At 34.6% G+C, this 19,187-nt stretch overlaps 1 protein-coding gene across 1 annotated transcript in view; it reads right to left on the bottom strand.

The window, feature by feature from the left end:
• Window positions 1–2,755: 2,755 nt before the first annotated feature.
• Window positions 2,756–19,187, bottom strand: part of LOC149899139 (small G protein signaling modulator 2-like) — a 43,189-nt gene continuing 26,757 nt past the window's right edge. The window contains exons 5-23 of the mRNA XM_090114269.1: window positions 15,792–16,011; window positions 14,448–14,565; window positions 14,025–14,131; window positions 13,594–13,718; window positions 13,101–13,217; window positions 12,508–12,644; window positions 12,167–12,264; window positions 11,884–12,022; window positions 11,381–11,559; window positions 10,774–10,918; window positions 10,148–10,307; window positions 9,565–9,754; window positions 8,685–9,162; window positions 8,194–8,342; window positions 6,978–7,102; window positions 5,306–5,485; window positions 4,836–4,962; window positions 4,023–4,173; window positions 2,756–3,604 (exon numbers count right to left, since the gene is read on the bottom strand). Coding sequence (XP_089970395.1) covers window positions 3,516–3,604; window positions 4,023–4,173; window positions 4,836–4,962; window positions 5,306–5,485; window positions 6,978–7,102; window positions 8,194–8,342; window positions 8,685–9,162; window positions 9,565–9,754; window positions 10,148–10,307; window positions 10,774–10,918; window positions 11,381–11,559; window positions 11,884–12,022; window positions 12,167–12,264; window positions 12,508–12,644; window positions 13,101–13,217; window positions 13,594–13,718; window positions 14,025–14,131; window positions 14,448–14,565; window positions 15,792–16,011 — 3,034 coding nt within the window. The 3' untranslated portion in view covers window positions 2,756–3,515. The remainder of the gene's footprint in view (window positions 3,605–4,022; window positions 4,174–4,835; window positions 4,963–5,305; window positions 5,486–6,977; window positions 7,103–8,193; window positions 8,343–8,684; window positions 9,163–9,564; window positions 9,755–10,147; window positions 10,308–10,773; window positions 10,919–11,380; window positions 11,560–11,883; window positions 12,023–12,166; window positions 12,265–12,507; window positions 12,645–13,100; window positions 13,218–13,593; window positions 13,719–14,024; window positions 14,132–14,447; window positions 14,566–15,791; window positions 16,012–19,187) is intronic.

Genomic DNA, 19,187 nt, shown 5'->3' on the forward strand with positions numbered 1-19,187 from the left:
CTATTGAAGATAGAACAAAAAAATGTTCTACGATATTATAGAATGGATTAATATCTACAAGAAAGTCCGCGATACCATATGTCCATCTTCAGTAGTTATGTTACTACAACAACTTTTTTACGTTTTCAAAGTAAATAGAAGTGCCGACAGTAATCAAACCATGTTATCCATACACATATATTAATCCTTATCCCATTAAATGATGTTTTATTATAGACTGTTTCAATACCAGCAAAATACTTTTTAAATGAAAAGAATTGGATATTCCATTCAAAAGATATAACGAATTTTTAAAAGTGTCAATCTATAGAAAATAGTAGGTATACTGTTCGAGCAGGCCGTAGTGCGGGGGTCACGGAGGAATTCTACCAATTGCGTCTTGACGGAACACAGTGGGGTTTTGGTCGGTAGGAATCCGACATAACCCATCTAGGGTATCTATGAAAGATTTCCCCACTAAAACAAAACAAAAAAAAAAGGCCGTAGTGCGGGACGGGGTAAAGGTGATTTTCATGTGATTAAAAATTAAACCTATAGTCCGACCTATAGTAGACTTTTCACTGTAACGATATCGCTATCTATGCGGGGGAAACCGCAGGGCATTGCTAGTAGGTAAAATGTTATCATTATGGCAACTTAGTTGTAATTTGTACAAAATTATTCTTGCGGTAAACAAGGTTGATATTCCTTTAGCAATATTCTACGATTCTTATAATATTTTATAAAACCGTTTCTGTGTTTATAACACATAAAGCTTAGGTTTAGGCCCGGTAATTTTAGACGTAGAATAAATAGGTATTTTAGACTAAAATAAAGGATAAATAATGAAGTGGTATTTTTAAAGCCATGTGATAGTAATATGAAACTTTAATTGAGTAAGTGTAACTAAAGTAAGAAAAATATAAACAGGGTGTCCCAACAAACAGTGTGAAATACTGAAACTGGGAGGGTGAGGACCTAGAGGGCTATCTGAATCACCCCCATGTATGTTATGAGATTTTTCGTATTTTTAGTCAATTTTTCACTTAGCTGTAGTACGATGAGATTTTTATTTATTATATTATATTATATTTGATATTTTGGTGATGTGAACTTTTTGGGACACCTGTCTAATAGCGTAAATAAAATTGTATAATTGTAGCATAAGATACGCTTTATATACATTCTCGCATACAGTACACATACATAATTTCATACGACGTAAATTCACATTGAATGATAAAAATTAAAAATATCTAATAGATTTTTTTTAATCTACCACGCATTAGCGTAAACTTTGGCTTCATAAGAACAATATAATTTCTTAATAATTAAATTATCTATAAACAGCAAGTTATATTAATAATAAATATATCGTTGGTGGCTTTTTATTAAAAACCTTTATTTCAAAGCTTTGATGTACTAATGAATACTTTTTATATGCAAAAATTATAATATATTGTTTTTACGTCATCTCTCGATGGATTACTTTATTATCCTCATCCTAGAAACTCCATATAATTAATCTCTGAAGGCCTATTCAAACTAAAGCGGTATTCGCTACCGCCGAGGATAGCGGTATCCTGATGTGCACGCGATTAACGCTCTTTCGTGGTATATTATAGAAACTATAATAGCGTACCGATCCGTGTATACCAATCGGTACGCGGTAGAGATTGTCTAATCTAAAAATGAACGCCCCTCCACTAAACTTAATTGTTTCAATGTGTGAGGACAAATAATTATTGAACCACTTTATATGTGTGCGCGCGGCGATTCTACTGCAAACTTTGACTCTCGCGCACTGATTTGTCAACTAATCGGGCGATCAGTTCAGGTGCCTAGCATTGTATGGCGGGGAGAGCGCGCTATGTACGGAATGACACGTCCGTTCTGTCGTGCATCGCGTCATTTATGCACTAGTTGGCCAACTGGTCCTGTCGTTCGGGCATGGATTGGACTGGAGGACTGAATGACCAATGAGGCAGACCAATTTGTGTGTATTGCGTCTATACACATACTTTGAATGTGAGCGTAAACACAGTGGAGGGGCGTTCATTTTTAGATTAGACAATCTCTACCGCTTTAGTTTGAATAAGCCTTTATGGCAATTGGCTGTTCGCTTCCCTACTCGGATTAACATTTTGTTCAATATTTTCAAGTATTTTATACTTCATAAACTATATATCTTTAAAAATTCAACGTTGAAAATAAATCTGACATAAGCATCAGTAGTATTATTTAATAACTGGTTTAATTTTATAAATATAAAAAAGTACCAAATGACAAAATAAAAGTTATTTTTTTCTGTCTGTTGTCTTTTGCAATTGCAAATATTTATTTAATTATAAAAATTACAGACACTTAATGAAGCCTTAAACATTTTGTTGAAGTTTTACGAACATTAATTTATAAATAGATTGTACAATGTACGTATGTTAAACATATAATTTTATCTATTCACAGTTGAAATGGTGCTAATTCGATAAAGATCGATTTCAATACATCGAATAGACTATATTTATTTTGTGATACAAAACTTTACTTACCGGAAATGTTTTAACATCACATTCACAACGGTACTAAATGTACTACGCAAGGGGACGTTTCAGAGAGTTCTTTCTTTTATGGTTGTTCATACATTTTATAAATAAAAATAAATACTTACGGTTGATGAATACGAATTTTTTAAATATTTTATTTAAGGACATTATATTTTCTCGTTTAATTTATTAATAAACCATCGCATTGCAAGCGTTATGCTAATATGTATTTAAATAAAATTTTGAACTAATTTTAAATTCATTAAGAAGAAAACAAATGTCGAGCTAGGCTTATCATCTATTCTTATGCAGAATATATCAGCCAAATTTAAAACTATCCATCTGGATATATTGAGTATGATCTACTCAAACACCTAATTTATTTAGTTATACAGAACACTCATAATATGAATACCTACACAATTTTTTTAACGTGACAACGTCTTATAATTCGATAGAGCCGGCTGCACGCACGAAAAAACATGACTCATGCGGCGTTACCTCGCTCTGAGGCGTTCAATGTAAGACTTGAAGTGCAAGCGAGAGCGCGGAACGAGCGACAAAGAAGCACAATCGGACGTTGTCACGTTCAACTATCGTCAGTAAACCGACTTTACAGACAACCAATTTTTTTGGAATAAAATCAACATACAGCAATTTAACTTTAAAACAGTACATTTAACTTAATATCTTAAGACAAGACCAAAATGAAACACCCCCTATAAATGTGTCTAGAACATTGTATAAGAACATCCAGCAATGTTATCAGTTACATAGAAAACCACATCAATATGTACTACACTAATAAATTGATATTAAAAGTCAATACATTTGTCTAATATCTACGGTACTACAGATCAATACTGTTCTTTAGACCCGTATCAAAGGTATAATACATAGCATTTCGAACCTTATCAACACTGGATAGAGTTGAAATTCAAGGTCTAACAGGTAATTTTTTTTCTTTGTAAAAGCTTTCTTTGCTTTTATAATTTATTTGTTTTCTATTAAAGTTTGAACTTGCAGGACGAGATCTCGTGCTAAAGAGAGCACCGCTGAAGCATCGTGACGTTCCGCCATTTCTGAAATAGTTAGAAAATCGATTTTTAATACCAAATTATCTAGTATGTACCTTAAAATATAGATAATTTTCAAAAAGCCTAATTGTTCGAGGTCAAGCTAAAGAAATAAGAACATTACAATTACATTATGACAACTATCCTTATAATTTTCCCAGTGTTTCTAATTTGCTACGTTGGTCCTTCGAGTCGGATTTCACAATAAAATACATCGACAACGATCATTTTATCTAATTATGGTCATAATATATGTTTAAAAATTAAAATGCAAACTAGCAATAAAATCAAAATTCGAAAATGCAATGAATTGAATGAATTTGACGAAATAGTTTACAGTACAAAAACAATAACACATGAGAGTACCAGCCAGGAAAATACCATATTCTATTTTTTTAACTATAACAGAACAAAAAAAACTCACCATTAAAGAACTTGATGATATCAGTGAAATCCATAGAATTAGCTAGTATAACATCTCGATAGGTTTCAAGCAAAGCTAGCGCAATGAATAACACCATGTGCTCTGAAGATACGTGCCGAGCCACCCAGATTAGTTCCCATGCTGAGAAAACCTGAAAATATTATAAAAAGGCTATTAATTACATTAAAGAATAATAATAGAAGAATAATTTTTATGTAAAATTGGAAAATATAAATAAATAAGATAAATTGTATCTAATAAATCTACTAATTTTAGGCATCACAACTCGCACGCATAGAGATTCGATTGGTTCGATTGTAAATAAAATTAAATCTTAATATAACTAATATATTTTAAATAACAAAAAAATTGTCTAAAATGTTCAGATATTGGAATATAAAATAATATAAAATAATTACTTAATATTATAAAAAAAATGTTAAACAAAAATATGTCGCGATACCCGCTCACATAGAACGCAAGCGGTTGATAAGTTGCGCTTGGACATGGCACTGTTGGAGCGTTAGGGCATTCAAGTATTGCTGCTCGTGCCGACCGGACGTGTCTGTTCGAGTCCCGATATACGTTTGAATTTGAATTCGTTATATTATGTATAAAGTGAAATGATTTCAGTGAATTCACTTTTATTCACTCTCAGTGTCAATCAAAGTGAGTTTTTTGCTGTTTGAAGTTATTCAAGACGTTCATAACCCACATAATAACAACATAATCAAGAAAACATAACCAACCTGAGCTGAAAATACATTACATAAGAATATTTAATATAAATATAAGATATTGAAACAAACATACATCTTGATAGAGCATTTCCCGCTTAAAGTCGAGGAGGAACCAACGGTAGCAGAAGTAGAAATGCGTGTAGTCGCCGTGAGCGTGCATCAGTTCGTATAGCTCACAATCTAGAATCTGGATTAATGACCTGAAAAATTATTTTTAGAAAACTATCAGCTGGAACAATATTATACAATTACATAAAAGGATTTAAAATATAGATCAACACTTTTTGTGTAAATGAAATGTTCATAAAGTTTAGGACCCAAATATATAACATAGCTTGTATGATACATGTCTACAGGTCCTTCGAGCCGGATTTTATAGAAAAAAATTTTAAAAAATTGTAAAGAGATGAGCAAAGTCATTTGAAAAATATGATTTTACAATATCATCGGAGTCGATAACTACCAATGTGATCTTATAATTTTCCTCAACTTAAACTATGAACAAAAAACAATTATACCATTTATTATACAATTATCTCTCACCTCATATCCGCGAAATGTGCGTCCATAGCCTGTCCAGACGGAAAATTGTCCTTGGCCCTTGACATGAGATGCGTGAAGAGCGCGTGTGCGACCGCTTCGTCGCGCATGATGACAAGCAGCGGCGCGGCCAGGTCGCACATGCCCTGCATGTAGCCGGTGTCCAGGTGCTCCCACACGTAGCTGTGGGGAACGAGATCTAAAGGCACGTACGACCAATGACCTATTATACTAGCGTACGACAATACGACATGGGAACCTTCAAGCAAAGAGCCTACACCTTCCTGAAACACCAACTTCCACCTTAAAGCCGGCAATACGATCGCAGTGTTCCCAACGTTGTGATCGTCATGGGCGGCGTCTACCTCCCACCAAGTGAGTCGCCTGCCCTATTGCTAGGGTTACTATAAAAAAATAAAAAAAAACGAACACGGGCAGCTTCAAGCAGTTGAGACGGACTGCTTGAAGCCGCGACCGCGCGGTGAACTATAGACATTCATGTACTGCCGTACACGACCTTTTTTTTTTTTTAAGAGGGGAAATCTTGCATAGATACCCACGGCCTCCGGGGAAGGGGCCGTGAGTTATGTCGGATTCCTACCGACCAAAACCCCACTGTGTTCCGTCAAGCCGCATCAACGACGGGGCCACGGGTATGGTAGAATTCTTCCGTGCCGTACACGGCCTGCTCGAGCAGTCGCGACCGCTTCAAGCCGTCAACTGCGCAGTGGCAACGGAAATACAATATCATGTGTGAAAATTTCAGCTTTCCAGCTATAACGGTTTATGAAATACAGCCTGGAGACAGACAGACAGACAGATAACGGAGGCTTAGTAATAGGGTCCTGTTTTACCCTTTGGGTACGGAACCCTATAAACGGAAAATTTTTAAAACATTGGATGAGATTCGCCTCATGCGGCGCGTACGGACCGTGCAGTGCATACGGAGCATACAACGCGTACGGAGCGTATAGTATGTACGGAACGTGGAGTACGTACGGAGCGTACAGAACGTACGTTACGTACAGTACTTACGGAGAGTACAGAACGTACGGTACGTACAGTACGTACGGAGCGTACAATACGTACGAAGCGTACAGTACTATGGTGCGTACATTGCGTACTGTTCAAACAAAGCGTACGGAGGGTACAGTACGTACAGCTCGTACAATGCGTACAGAGCGTACAGTGCGTACGGATAGTGCAGGGCGTACATTGTATATGGAGAGTACAGTACGTACGGGGCGTACATTGCGTAGAGTTCGTACAATGCCTACGGGGCGTACAGGGGGTACGAAGAGTACAGTACGTACGGAGCGTGCAGGGCGTACAGAGCATACAGTGCGTACTACGCGTACAGTGCGTACGGCGTGTGCGGCGCGTACGGTGCGTGCGGCGCGTTCAGCTTCAGTGACTACAAGTTCCGTTCTATCTTAGATACGGGAAGTCAGTCAGTCATTAGTGTCATTAGCCTGTCACATCAAGTGCGTAAACAGCGCGTGTGCGACTGTACCGTAATTGATTCAAAAACAGGTAGTTGTATAGTTATATTTTAATTATTTTTTTATTGCTTTTTTTTAACTAAATATTACAATAATTAATTGCAATTTAATTCTCTTTCACCAGAGGATAGAAGTTATTAACAATCTAACCTTATACCCATTTTCTAACTTACGTGCACATTATGTTCCTCAACTTGTCCAAATTCTCATCAGTGAAGAATGGATAGTTCCTGTCGCACCGTTGGACGTCTTTCTCTATTCGATGGAGATTCAAAGCAAAGCTCTCTACTAGCTCATTCTGAAACAAACATTTGAATTGTTCAAATACAAGAAATTTATATCAATGTAATATGTTGGATGTTAGATACCAACAATTATGTCTTTGATATATAAATAAAAAAAGACGTGTGGCACTCGGGGCTGCCGCGGTAAAGCTATTGCATGCTATGCCTTCAAGCCACACCGCCGCGCCCGTCGGAGTGGGGAGCGTGAGGTTTTTCGTTACGTAATTTCTGGATTCAGTCCCCGCGCTCAAGGCCCGCGATAGAAGCAATGCAATAGCTTAAAAAATGCTTTGACATTAATAAAGTGTGGCGTGTGAGGTGTGAACATAGAGGTATTATCATAGATAGGAGGAAGGTATATTGCTAAATGTAATTGGACGCATGGTACCTTATATTATCTCTATCTACTATCATAAATTGCAAATTGCAATGCGTAAATTGTCAAGTGATACTTTAAATGTTTTGTTTATTCTAAAGTGTATCGTGCGAAGTGAAATTCTAAAGTGTGTAGTGCAATGTGTTTATCTCAAAGTGTGTAGTGAAATATGTTTATCTAAAGTGTATCGTGGAAAGTGTAATGTGTGTAGTGAAATGTGTTTATATGAATTGCAAAGCAAATCGTGCAATGTTTAATTCTAGAGTGAGTAGTTCAAAGTGTAATTCTAAAGTGTCTAGTGCAATGTGTTTATCTCAAAGTGTGTAGAGAAATCTGTTTATCTAAAGTGTATCGTGCAAAGTGTAATTCTAAAGTGTGTAGTTCAAAGTGTAAATCTAAAGTGTGTAGTGCAATGTGTTTATCTCAAAGTGTGTAGAGAAATCTGTTTATCTAAAGTGTATCGTGCAAAGTGTAATTCTAAAGTGTGTAGTTCAAAGTGTAATTCTAAAGTGTGTAGTGCAATGTGTTTATCTCAAAGTGTGTAGAGAAATCTGTTTATCTAAAGTGTATCGTGCAAAGTGTAATTCTAAAGTGTGTAGTTCAAAGTGTAATTCTAAAGTGTGTAGTGTAATGTAATAAGATGATTAGAGTGTAGTGTACATTGTAAAGTGTATATTTATAAATGATTTATTGAATGCCATAAAAACCAAAATAGTATAGTATAGTTACCGAGTAAACGCCGCCGTTAGAACTAGCGGGTGACACGCAGTTGGATCGCGCGTCAGTACGATCTGGTTCTAACGCATCAAACGATGCGCCTGCTGAGTGAGATTCCTCTCGTAATACTCCTAGAGGACTGCGAGCTGGACTTGCTGGTGCTGCAAAAAATTTTATAATCAATTATTATTATTAAGTTTCAAGTACATTACATATACTTCAATCTTTTTACTGGAAGATACCTAATTGCTAGAAAATACAGGAATAATAAAAAAAACTAGCAGTAAAACCTTATCAGTAATTGGAATTAGGTAGGAGGATCAAGAATAAAAAAACAGCGTGTATGCCGAGCACATGTGTCAGAAGTGAAATTTCTTTGGCAAAATCGTCGCCTAAATCCATGAAGTGACGGTATTGCCATGATGCGTCCTTGAAATTTTACTCTCGACGCGCCTAAAGAAGTTTCACTTGTATCAGTGAATTAAAAATAATTATTACATTACCTGTTGTACCTCCAGACGCCGGTGACCCAGTGACAGCCAAATCCACCGACGGATTCGTAACAATAACGCTATGCGTGGTGTGATGGTTCGGCGACGGTTGACTTTCCTCCATACTCTTATTATCCCCATTTAAATTAGCATTAGCACTATCCACACTACACAACAGTCCCCTCCCATCGCCCTTCTGTACAATGCCTTCAGCTAGCCGTTTTATTTCAGCGATACTTTCTCTCCTCATATCAGGGTTGTCAACTACGCTTTTAATGCAAACTTCGTCGTCATCTTGGTCGTACGATATATCCAAATCACAAGTATCAGTCTCTCCGTTAAGTTTCTTGTCCACTTCGATATTGTCAACTTCATCTATACTTGGCGCTCGGGATAGAACCGGCTTTGTAATCTTTTGTTCGGTTTCACTAGGCTCTGGGGACACTATTGGTGGATTGTCTGAGATCACACTGCAGTCGTCCTCGAATACCTTTAATGTAACACAATAATTTTGTTCGTAAAAAATCGAAAAAAAAAATCATTTTATTCAATATCTACTGTATCGTTTTACATTATGTGAAAGGTAATGATATAATTTTTTTCATAAATGTGTCTTAGAATCTTCTAATTTCTTGTAGCTGCCATTTCATTTCGTCCTTATCATTAGGTATTTCTATCTATTTAAAACTAATTTTACCATAATCAACACTGAAATAACAATTCAGCATCAATCAACTAGCAAACAACATCTTCATATTCATCGATCAATTTATTTTTTAATTTATATTCATCAAAATCCATCAATAATCTAGGCATCTTTATTATTTTCAATTTCCTAATCTTCCCTGCAAAAATTTCCATCCAATGTAATTTGTCTTCCCATATTACTTACTTCATTAACCTCCGGTTCCACCTTCCCCTTTCCAGAAGCTTCCGTAAGCCTTGCTATAGACGCCGCTGTAGCTTCTCTATCCTTCTGCCTTACAATGGCTTCTACGCAGAGCCACTCTGACATCGTGGTCTCGTACTGCCGCCGGTATGTATTGTCTTGTTCGAGACGGGAATCGAATGTTGTACCGAATCTGGAAGGATTGGTTGAATATAAATGGTTCTATTATAAAACAATTTGAGAAATCGGGAGTATAACAGTGAGAAGTACGTTAGTAGATTCGAAGCACTAAGAAGATGGTGAATTAAACACAATAAAATATTGTTAGACAGTTCATTGTTCTTGATGTTCTGCTTAGGAAGGAACTGCCTTCTTAAAAACAGGTCTTTCTAAGCTGGAATGTCAGCCGCATGTTAATTAGGTATACTGTATTAAATTGTAACTTCAAAAAAAATTGATTCAACTATAATACTGTTAAGTTTCATAATAGCAGTCTAATCAAATTAAATTTTGTATATTACCAATCTCTACCTACCAAATATGTTTTATGTATGTATTTTTTTTAGGTGTCTTAAAGAAAACTCACTCATAATATCCCAAAAGGAAAGGCCACACTTCCTTCCGTATGTCATGCTGTACCCCGCCATAATACACAAGTCGGTACACTTCGTCCTTGTCTGCAATGGCGCCGGTTTCGTCCATCATTGAGCGCCATCGCTCTTCTGTTAGACCGTCTTCTGCGCCATCTAAGACAATATTAATTGTAAGTTTACTGTCTCATAGAGTTTTTAATAGCAATTTACTTTTGGGAGTTTCCTTCGAGAAGAAAGAATTACTGTGAAATGCTTGAAGTTTATCAACAAGCTACATTTATAATTTCCTTTCTAAAGATATACAAACGATGATCCGAGCTTATCAATGGACACTTGAGAAGCAAGAAGTAAGTAAGACGTTAAACTTTTCGTTATTAATTTCATAGAATCAGCAGTCCAATGAAACAAATGATATGTGAACACTTGTATGTGAAGCGGTACTGTCTGTGTCTACATGGCTCGGCGGAAAAGCGGCGCTTTCCTTTTTACCGACCCACTTCGCGAGGCTGCTTCCTGTGTGGAACGAATGTGAACGCCGAATGAATGTAGAACGTAGGCCTTTTAAACAATGTTCGAAGGCAAGTAAAATGTTTTTACTATATTTTACTTGTATAATTACCTCCGGGCACAATAGCAGCGTGCACGAGCCCGCTGAGGTGCGTGCGCACGGTGGACAAGTGTCTGCAGTACGCGAGCCAGCCGTAGAACGCGCGCGATATTATCTGCCGCCGCATCGTGCTGCACACCAACTCTATAGACGCCACCTAATTTAAAAAAAAATTATTGACAAAAGATCCATTTTGAAATTTTGAAGTCTCTGACCCCTAAACTAGGTAAAAATATGTCAGTCAGAATTAATAAGTTTATTGGTAATTAAAGGATTCAATTATAGTTGAAAAATTAAAAACATAAAATAAAAGATATGTTGCAAGATGCCAAAAATAGATGAACGGTCCACCGATAGCACCAGCTGGAGTGAGAAAAAATGATGGCTATCTGATTAAGGTTGTCAAAAACAGGTGAGTCCACCAATATGCTATTGGAGATGGTAAAAGTAGTTGAGCTTGGAGGCTTGAGTTTCAATTATATTAACCTTACTTAATAGCCGCTGGAGTCAGATCGCTGGTGATCGGTCGTTGTGGAAATCTTTGGGGGAGGCCTATGTCTTGCAGTGGACGTCCTAAAAGGCCTAACGAATAGCCCTATAAAAAAAAAACCCCGTTAGCACCATTCATCCAAATTACCTCAATAGTATGTGCTGTCTGGTTCAAATTGCCAATAATAGGAGGACAGTCGACCGACATTGTGCTGGAGTCAGACGAAGTAGTTGAAGTCGAGGCTAATGTACGTCGTGGTGTTCGTGGTGGAGATTGGACCACGCGTTCTAGGAGAGAATGCCTCATTGCTGAAATTGGTCAAAATAGGAAGTCTTAGAAATTTTAAAGATTGGAAGAATTTGGATCTAGGAAAATACAAACTTATTAATGTTTACAGGCTAACCATTGATGTACGAAATTATTCGTGATTTATGTATTTTTCAAAAATATCCCAAAAATATCTCCAAATTTAACGCTAAGGGCATTCAAAATCCTGCCTAAAGTGAATATTATCTAAATAGATACTGAAGAAGTAAAAATTTTATCTGGTATAAATATGTGTGTCATCTGAGAAAAGGGGAAATACTTAAGAGATAGGAACAGACAAGAAATCTTAAGACATAGGTACATACCTTCTCTATCAGCAATAGCATTATTCACAATACGGAACACATAGTCTCCAGCCACTTCGTCGAACTCCTGTTCCTCTGTCTCACCACTTTCACACAGACTTGGCATTGGACGCCTTCTGCCTTTGGTTCTACCAAATACCTGTAATTCATTTAAATGTTCTTCAAATTTTGTTTTACTAATGGAGTTAACAACTTAACAAAAGTAATGTCCATTTTTGCATGAATAAGAAAGAAACATTTTTTTCTTGATCTATGTTTAGAAAGATTTATTATGTTTACTTACCTTTCCTGTTCCTCTTTGGGACCAAAGCGGAGGATCCAACTGCCCATGTGGTAAAAGACCAGTCTCCAAGTTGCTTAAGAACGACAATAGATGACCACCTTGATCGAAGAAAAAATTTATACATAAGGTATTTTAATGTGCAACCTTCTGACTCTATATTTTATTAAAAATTATTTAATTTATTAATCTAAAACATATTATTTTCCCACTCACAATAAATTTTTAACAAATTTTATGAAAAATATTATTATCGTACCTTGTTGCTATTACAAATGCATATTAATATCACTAAACTATTCGCATACAAAAGCTTAAAACAAATCTCAACCTAAAAAACCCACCTTTCGGGAAATGTATAGGCGGTCGTTGTACGCCATCTTGTCCCACGAGTATCAGCGCGTCGCTCGCTTGTGAGCGGTGCACGTGTACGTATACAACCTCCCACACGCACACTTGTAAGGACATCGCCCAGTATATACTGGAATTTGTTGAGTTTTAGATTGGTTTGTAAGGTTTGATGTTAGGAAGCGTACGTAAATTAGTATTTTTGATTGTTTAGCCTTTAATAATGTAAATTACTGGAATTGAAGGGAGAATAGCATCAATAATGATATATAGAGCAACTAATTGAACTCTATATTTTCTACTTCTTGATAATATGCGATAACCATGATAAATATAATTTGAACAATACAAATAGCTTCAACTTTAACAATGTTACAAAAGATACTTATTTATCTGACTATTTATTCTAATAAAATGGTCTTGTACAATAATTATTAACTACACCACAATATGATAATCATTCAAATCTACACTACATAATTAACAAGAAAACTAAATTAACACTAAAAGCAAAAATCAGCAAATAAATTAGATAAGTCAATTTACACAAAGAAAAAATTGTCAAAGAATAAACAAAAAACAGACATACCAGTCGACACAAAGCGTTCCCTTACACAAGCGCCTGTACACAGTACAGGGGGCGGCACTGCACAAAACACACACGTTCTGACACGCCGACACATGCACTAAGTGGCAACGGATGAGGCTACACATGTACTAGTGCTGGTTATTATGTACAGTGTGGGTGTTTTTTAAGTTTAAATGACTAAATCCCAAGGAATTTGTTATGTCTTGGATATTATTTGTTTTATATAGAAGTAATGAAATCAAATATTATACCTCCATGCCCAGAGTAACAGTTGTATCCGGCTCGAAGGATCAATTCTAATTCTAAATGCATGCAAATGCACTTACAACAAATTGCAATTTTAACAGCAATAAAAATGTGGTATTTATCAATAATTTGCTGTGATTGAAACAAATGATGCAAAATAAATATTAGAATTAAAAATAAAATTATAAAAATGCACTAAAACTACACAGAAACTAAAATAAAAACTGGTCTAATTCGTTTTAAATACCTCTTATCAATTCCTTCACTTTCAGCATACCCATTCATCAATTGGTTGGGAGTCCACTTTATAACGAGTCCAGAAGCTGTCTGATGAAGGCTTAGATAGCCTGGCATTGGTTCCTCTACGTCTTTCTAAAATACCAATTCCAATAAATAAATGAAATATGTTTGTATTGGAAACTCGCCAACTCGTGCAATTTGCAACCTTCACAAACATTCGTTGTTTGAATATGCTTCGTTTAAAATATAAATTGCTTGCAAGAAAAGTAGAAAACTTCGATATTATTTGATTCAAAGTTGGTTCAAAAATGTATCTACGAATTTATACTAAACAAAAAGAAACTTAACAAAGTTTTCAAATTCGAAGGATCTCTTAAATTGACAATTTAATTTAAAAAAGTTTACAATTACATTTTTAAATAAACTTATATAACTTACAGGTTGAACTTTGACATTATTTTTTCCATACAAAAGTGTAGCACGCGAATTCTGGTGCAGGCTTTCTACATAATCTTTGGCACTAGATACAGCCGCATTGCCGGAACCTAAAAAATAACCCGTTCAAATTGTATAATCTTATATTTTCTATCTTCTTAACATATTATAATCTTTAAAATTAAAATTAGCTATTATATAAATCGTATTGGACCTACGTGAGTATTTAAACAAAAATAATTCTACAAAATATTATTATGCTATGTGATCGAACCGATCATCTAGTATATCAATTATTATACATATAACCATTGGATCATTGCCTAAATACTGACTGGTACTTTTAAATGAAAATACAAACAATTTCTACATTTTCAAAAACTGCAAACGCACAGTATCCTTTCACAGACATATTATATAACGTACCAACACTAGTAGCGACACTATCATCAGACGAAGCATTAAGGCTCCTCCTGAAGTTAAGGATCGGTCTCCTCACAGACGGCGGTGTCGTCGTACCCGCAGACATGCGATGCCTTTGTACCTTTATTATATACAACATTATCTACATATTATATATAATGAGCCCTCTTCACAATGGGCAGCGTTGGGCGAGTAGAGGCAATCACGACAGTGTAGAGGACCTTAATGTCTATGCTCGCCCGTCATTCTAGATACATTTATTCGTAATCGCCGTAATGGCGGCAAACATCGACGATCATTTGTTGGGCCAACGGTGCCCATTGTGTAGAGGACCCATAATATATTATAAACAACCCACCCCGCGTGCCAAGTTTGAAACTTCACTTCATAATGCTCGCAACGTAACAGCCATTATCTAAAGTAATACTCCCAGAGCTAAGGTTTCATCGTTAAAGCATTGCCTTCGGGATTTAAACTTTTATAGCTCTATCCGTAAGCAAATTACATTCAATAAAATATTACTTAGATCTTTACAACATGGAAACTTTATTAATGCCTCAATAAAACTTGATGAAGTAGATCTAGCTTTGAAAAGAAATTTTCAACGTTTTGTTTCATTTTAAATTAGATTTTTTAATTAAAAACTTGATGCTGTGAAAATTTTCTCGAATATTGTCGATAGGAAAATTTAAAGCAAAGCCCGTGGATGATATAAAACGTTGATGGAAAAATAAAATAATTAAATCATCACGGCTCAATTAACTCTCGCTTTTCTTTATTTCTTACAAATATAATTTCATATTTTTTAGCATTTATGCTCCAGTTTTCGCCTTTTAACTCCACTTCTTTGACTGAAAACGGTGTTTTACGCACGTATTCACCCAGGAACATCTCATTCCAAAAATACGTGTGAATTTTCAGCTACATTTTCATTATGTGCTTGTTAACCTACATTTAATGCGTACATGTCTGTATTGTCTCTTCAGAAGAGACTTGGTGGAAAGTGAAAAGTAATTAAGCACTTTGTAGAACCCCAGATCTCCTAAACAATACTAAGATTTATAATTATTATCAATCTTTTCAGTAGAAGCTATAATAGCTTGAAAATCTTATGTGTACTCATTTGTCACGTTTGCATTATTTTATGATTGAACCTGACCAATAGTGTGGTGTGGGTGGAGGTGAACAAGATGTGGATTGAATTGTTTTACAAAAACTAATGACCTACTAAAAGATATCTTTGACCTGTTATCATAAGTAATATGTAATATTTAGCTAAATAAGTAATATGTATAATAAATAAACAAATAGTATGCAATTATCATTAGTATAATTTTATAAACTTACCAATTCATCAGCAGGTGGATCTGTCCAGAAGCAAGCTGGTGCTTTAGCCTTAGAATATTCCAGAGCACAAGGTCCCACTAGTAACGAACTGAGGATGCTGCCATAATCAGGATCAGCGACCAAAGCATCCCTTTCGTAATATCTCGTTGCATTGTTCACTAAGTGCTCTATGATTTTTGATAATTGACGCTCAAATAACGCGATGCGAATCCACAGATACCTGTTCATGGAAAAATAGGCGTTAAAGAGTACCTGATTGTATGCATTTAAAGCGCTTTTCCTTAGTATAACTTATTGTTAACCAGCTTTGTCGTATATCACGCAGGTTTGCTAAATATAAATATGTATGCCAATTAGTCATTTCGCTTATCCGAGTCGTAAATTCTAAGCACGAGTAAACTCGGTATTTATTTTAAAAGCAGCATTACAAAGGATTTTAAGACGATTTATATATTTAGTATTTGTCCAGACATTTCAAACGTTTTAAGAATTTACAAGGAAATATACGAAATTAGTATTATAATCCTTAGATATTATCAAAGAGAAGAAAATAATAATTCAGAAAATTACTGCTTAATATCTATTGTGATATTCACGTACACGAAAGCATCAATCGCTTCATAAATTCCTTTTGCTGGGAAACCCATCAAAATCAATAAGTTCCGACCTTGATATAACTTAGAGGTTATTCCTTCCTATTATTACGGCACTTAACAAAGTTTTAGGATCGCAGCCGTGATATTTTCTCACCTACATAATAAAAATCCAATGAAATGTAATTCCTATTGTTGTTTTACGGCTTCCCATAAAGTTGCTATAAAAATTTGAGATCATGTCAAAAAAAAAAACCTCTTTACTGCTCTAGCGGACTTACACATTTTATTTAATGACTCTCTTAGTCTCAAAATAAATATTTGAACAATGTTTAATACATTCCTTTCAGCGATGCTTGCATAAATGTACATATAATCGATTACTGGTATAGTTAAAATGTTTGCTTTGATTAACCGCCTTACACAAGACGTGTTTACACCATTAATAATGGTCGACACTTCCTGAATTTCTCCAGATTTGAATTTTTTAAGTTTTAAATCATAAGTTCAATCGGAGGAAAAAATACATGATCCTGATGGGTTATTATTTAAGAATTGTGCTTTCTTTACATAATATGACTTCATCCATCTCAATCTCGAACAAAAATCAAGATGCCATACAAATATCTTTTGTTGAATAAGAATAGAACACAATCAAAAGTTTCCAAGGAAAAAAGAGAAGGAACTTTTTCCGATACTCGAGAATGTCTTTTGTCTTAATTATACCCGTCGCCGCTAGTATAAATTAATGTTGGAAAGTAAAGAGGTGGTATAAAGTTTAAAACGTTGAATAAATAAATAAAAAACTGCTTTTTCGTGTTGGCGATTTGAGAACTTTAATAAACGCTGTTAATAACTGGATAATTAAAACCAAACTCAGCGAGGTTTTAACGGGAATCGTTTGAAATCAGACGGTATAATTACCTACATAATCTACTAGTCAAAAGCTTTTACAATTTATGAAAACTTTCAAATTTAATTCAAAAATGTCAAAACGTTCTAGAACTAATTTATTGAAAAGGCAATTTTTTAATTCATTGTAAAAAAAATTAAAACTGTTTATAAAATGAATCATCATCGTTAATTATACTGTAATTAAATCCAACATGGCGATTTATCGATATCGGTATCGGTATATAAAACCCTTTGTAAACGAAGGTACCTAACACTTCTGTATTAGGAAGTTTAAAAATAATTTGGAAAATCCAAAAGTGCACGCCTCATAATTTTTTTTTAATAAATATTTTTAATTATTATTTTTGTTTATTTAATAACAATTAAACCACATCGAATCAGACCCTGAAAAATGAAAGGGTTCTATTCCTGAGCATACTCAAGCGTAAGAGAAAAAAAAAGACTCGATTAGTAAAGTATTTCGGTCGCTATCGTGTTAACAAGAAAAAGGATCCGCACATACAGACACACGGACGTCCAAGACAGAACTTTTTTTAACTGTTTTTTAACTAGTTTAAATAACAAAAATGACATCAAAAATATCATGAACGTTAAAAATAGTGTTTTTTCTTAATATGTGTGTGTATGTATTATCTTACAAGTGCAATGTATGATACATAAAGACATTTTAAGTTTGAAAAATCAGATGTTTTGCGCGAAGCGACAGTAGTACCCACCTCAACGCTTCGCTTATGAGGCGTGCAATAAAGCTCTCAAAAAAGGTCTGAGTAAAGAAACCTTTAATCATTGTGCCATAATTTATAAAACGAAATATCAAAGCCTACAAAACGAGAAATCGCAATATCCATTCAACAAAGCTTTCATACCGATAAGAATTCAATTTTATACCGCTATAGGGGGCTTTGTGCTCATCTCTTCATCCTTTAAAACTGTTAATGCTGAGATATATTTAGTACGCGCGATTTCTTTTTATCATTAATTATTTGGGTTAATGCTTCTTATAAAGATTAATAATAATTGTTTTCATTTTTAAGACGTGTTTATTTATTCATTCTTGTGTTATACTTGCTTGTATTTGTGAGATTTTCATCATAAGCACTAGGCATATTCACAGTATTGTGGAATATTCAATAGATATTGTAAAATGTAAATAATATAACAATGTGTTGTTTGTGAAGGATAATTGTAATAAGGTAGGTACCTACATATGTTTCCTATGGATTTTATTACACTCGTGTCGAGTTTGTGATCGAAATTGATATTAAATCCCTTTGAAACAATATTTACACTTATGGCTTGTGATGTTTGATACAATCTATACTAAAATAAAAATATTATGACTCTTACAAGGGAAAGAGGGCTTTAGAGTAAAATTATTTCAGCTTGGTCCAATTTAAACTTAGCAATCCAACCACCCAATAAACTGAAAGAAAGAAACATATCCACTGAAAATTCAGTATGATTAATTTATAGGCATTTGTTATTTTGAGAAAGGAATAAATAATACATACGATCAATGTTAAATGATATTATCAAAGCTCTTTCACATATATTAGAATTTCTAAATAATATCAATTAATTATATAACACGAATTTCAATCATACAAATCACTCACTTCAGTCGTATCATTAGGATTGAATGCTAATAAAATTTTATTGATACATTTGAGTAGATTATATTCCCAGATCGGATTATTCTCTTAATTAACTCGAATCGGTTCATATTCGACTATCCAATAATCGCTTATGTTGTATTATTACTAATGTATTAGAAATAATTAATGTAGGTAATACAGTCAATTGAATTATTTTGAAGCAAAATCATAGAGTGTTAAATGTACTAGAAGGATTCTGTTCTAAAGAACAGGCTAAAATGCCTAAGAAAATA

This window comes from Colias eurytheme, chromosome 21 (genome assembly GCF_061535395.1).
Source record: "Colias eurytheme isolate Ceu_HAF_F1 chromosome 21, ilColEury1 Martin Lab GWU primary, whole genome shotgun sequence".
Classification (NCBI taxonomy): Eukaryota; Metazoa; Arthropoda; class Insecta; order Lepidoptera; family Pieridae; genus Colias; species Colias eurytheme.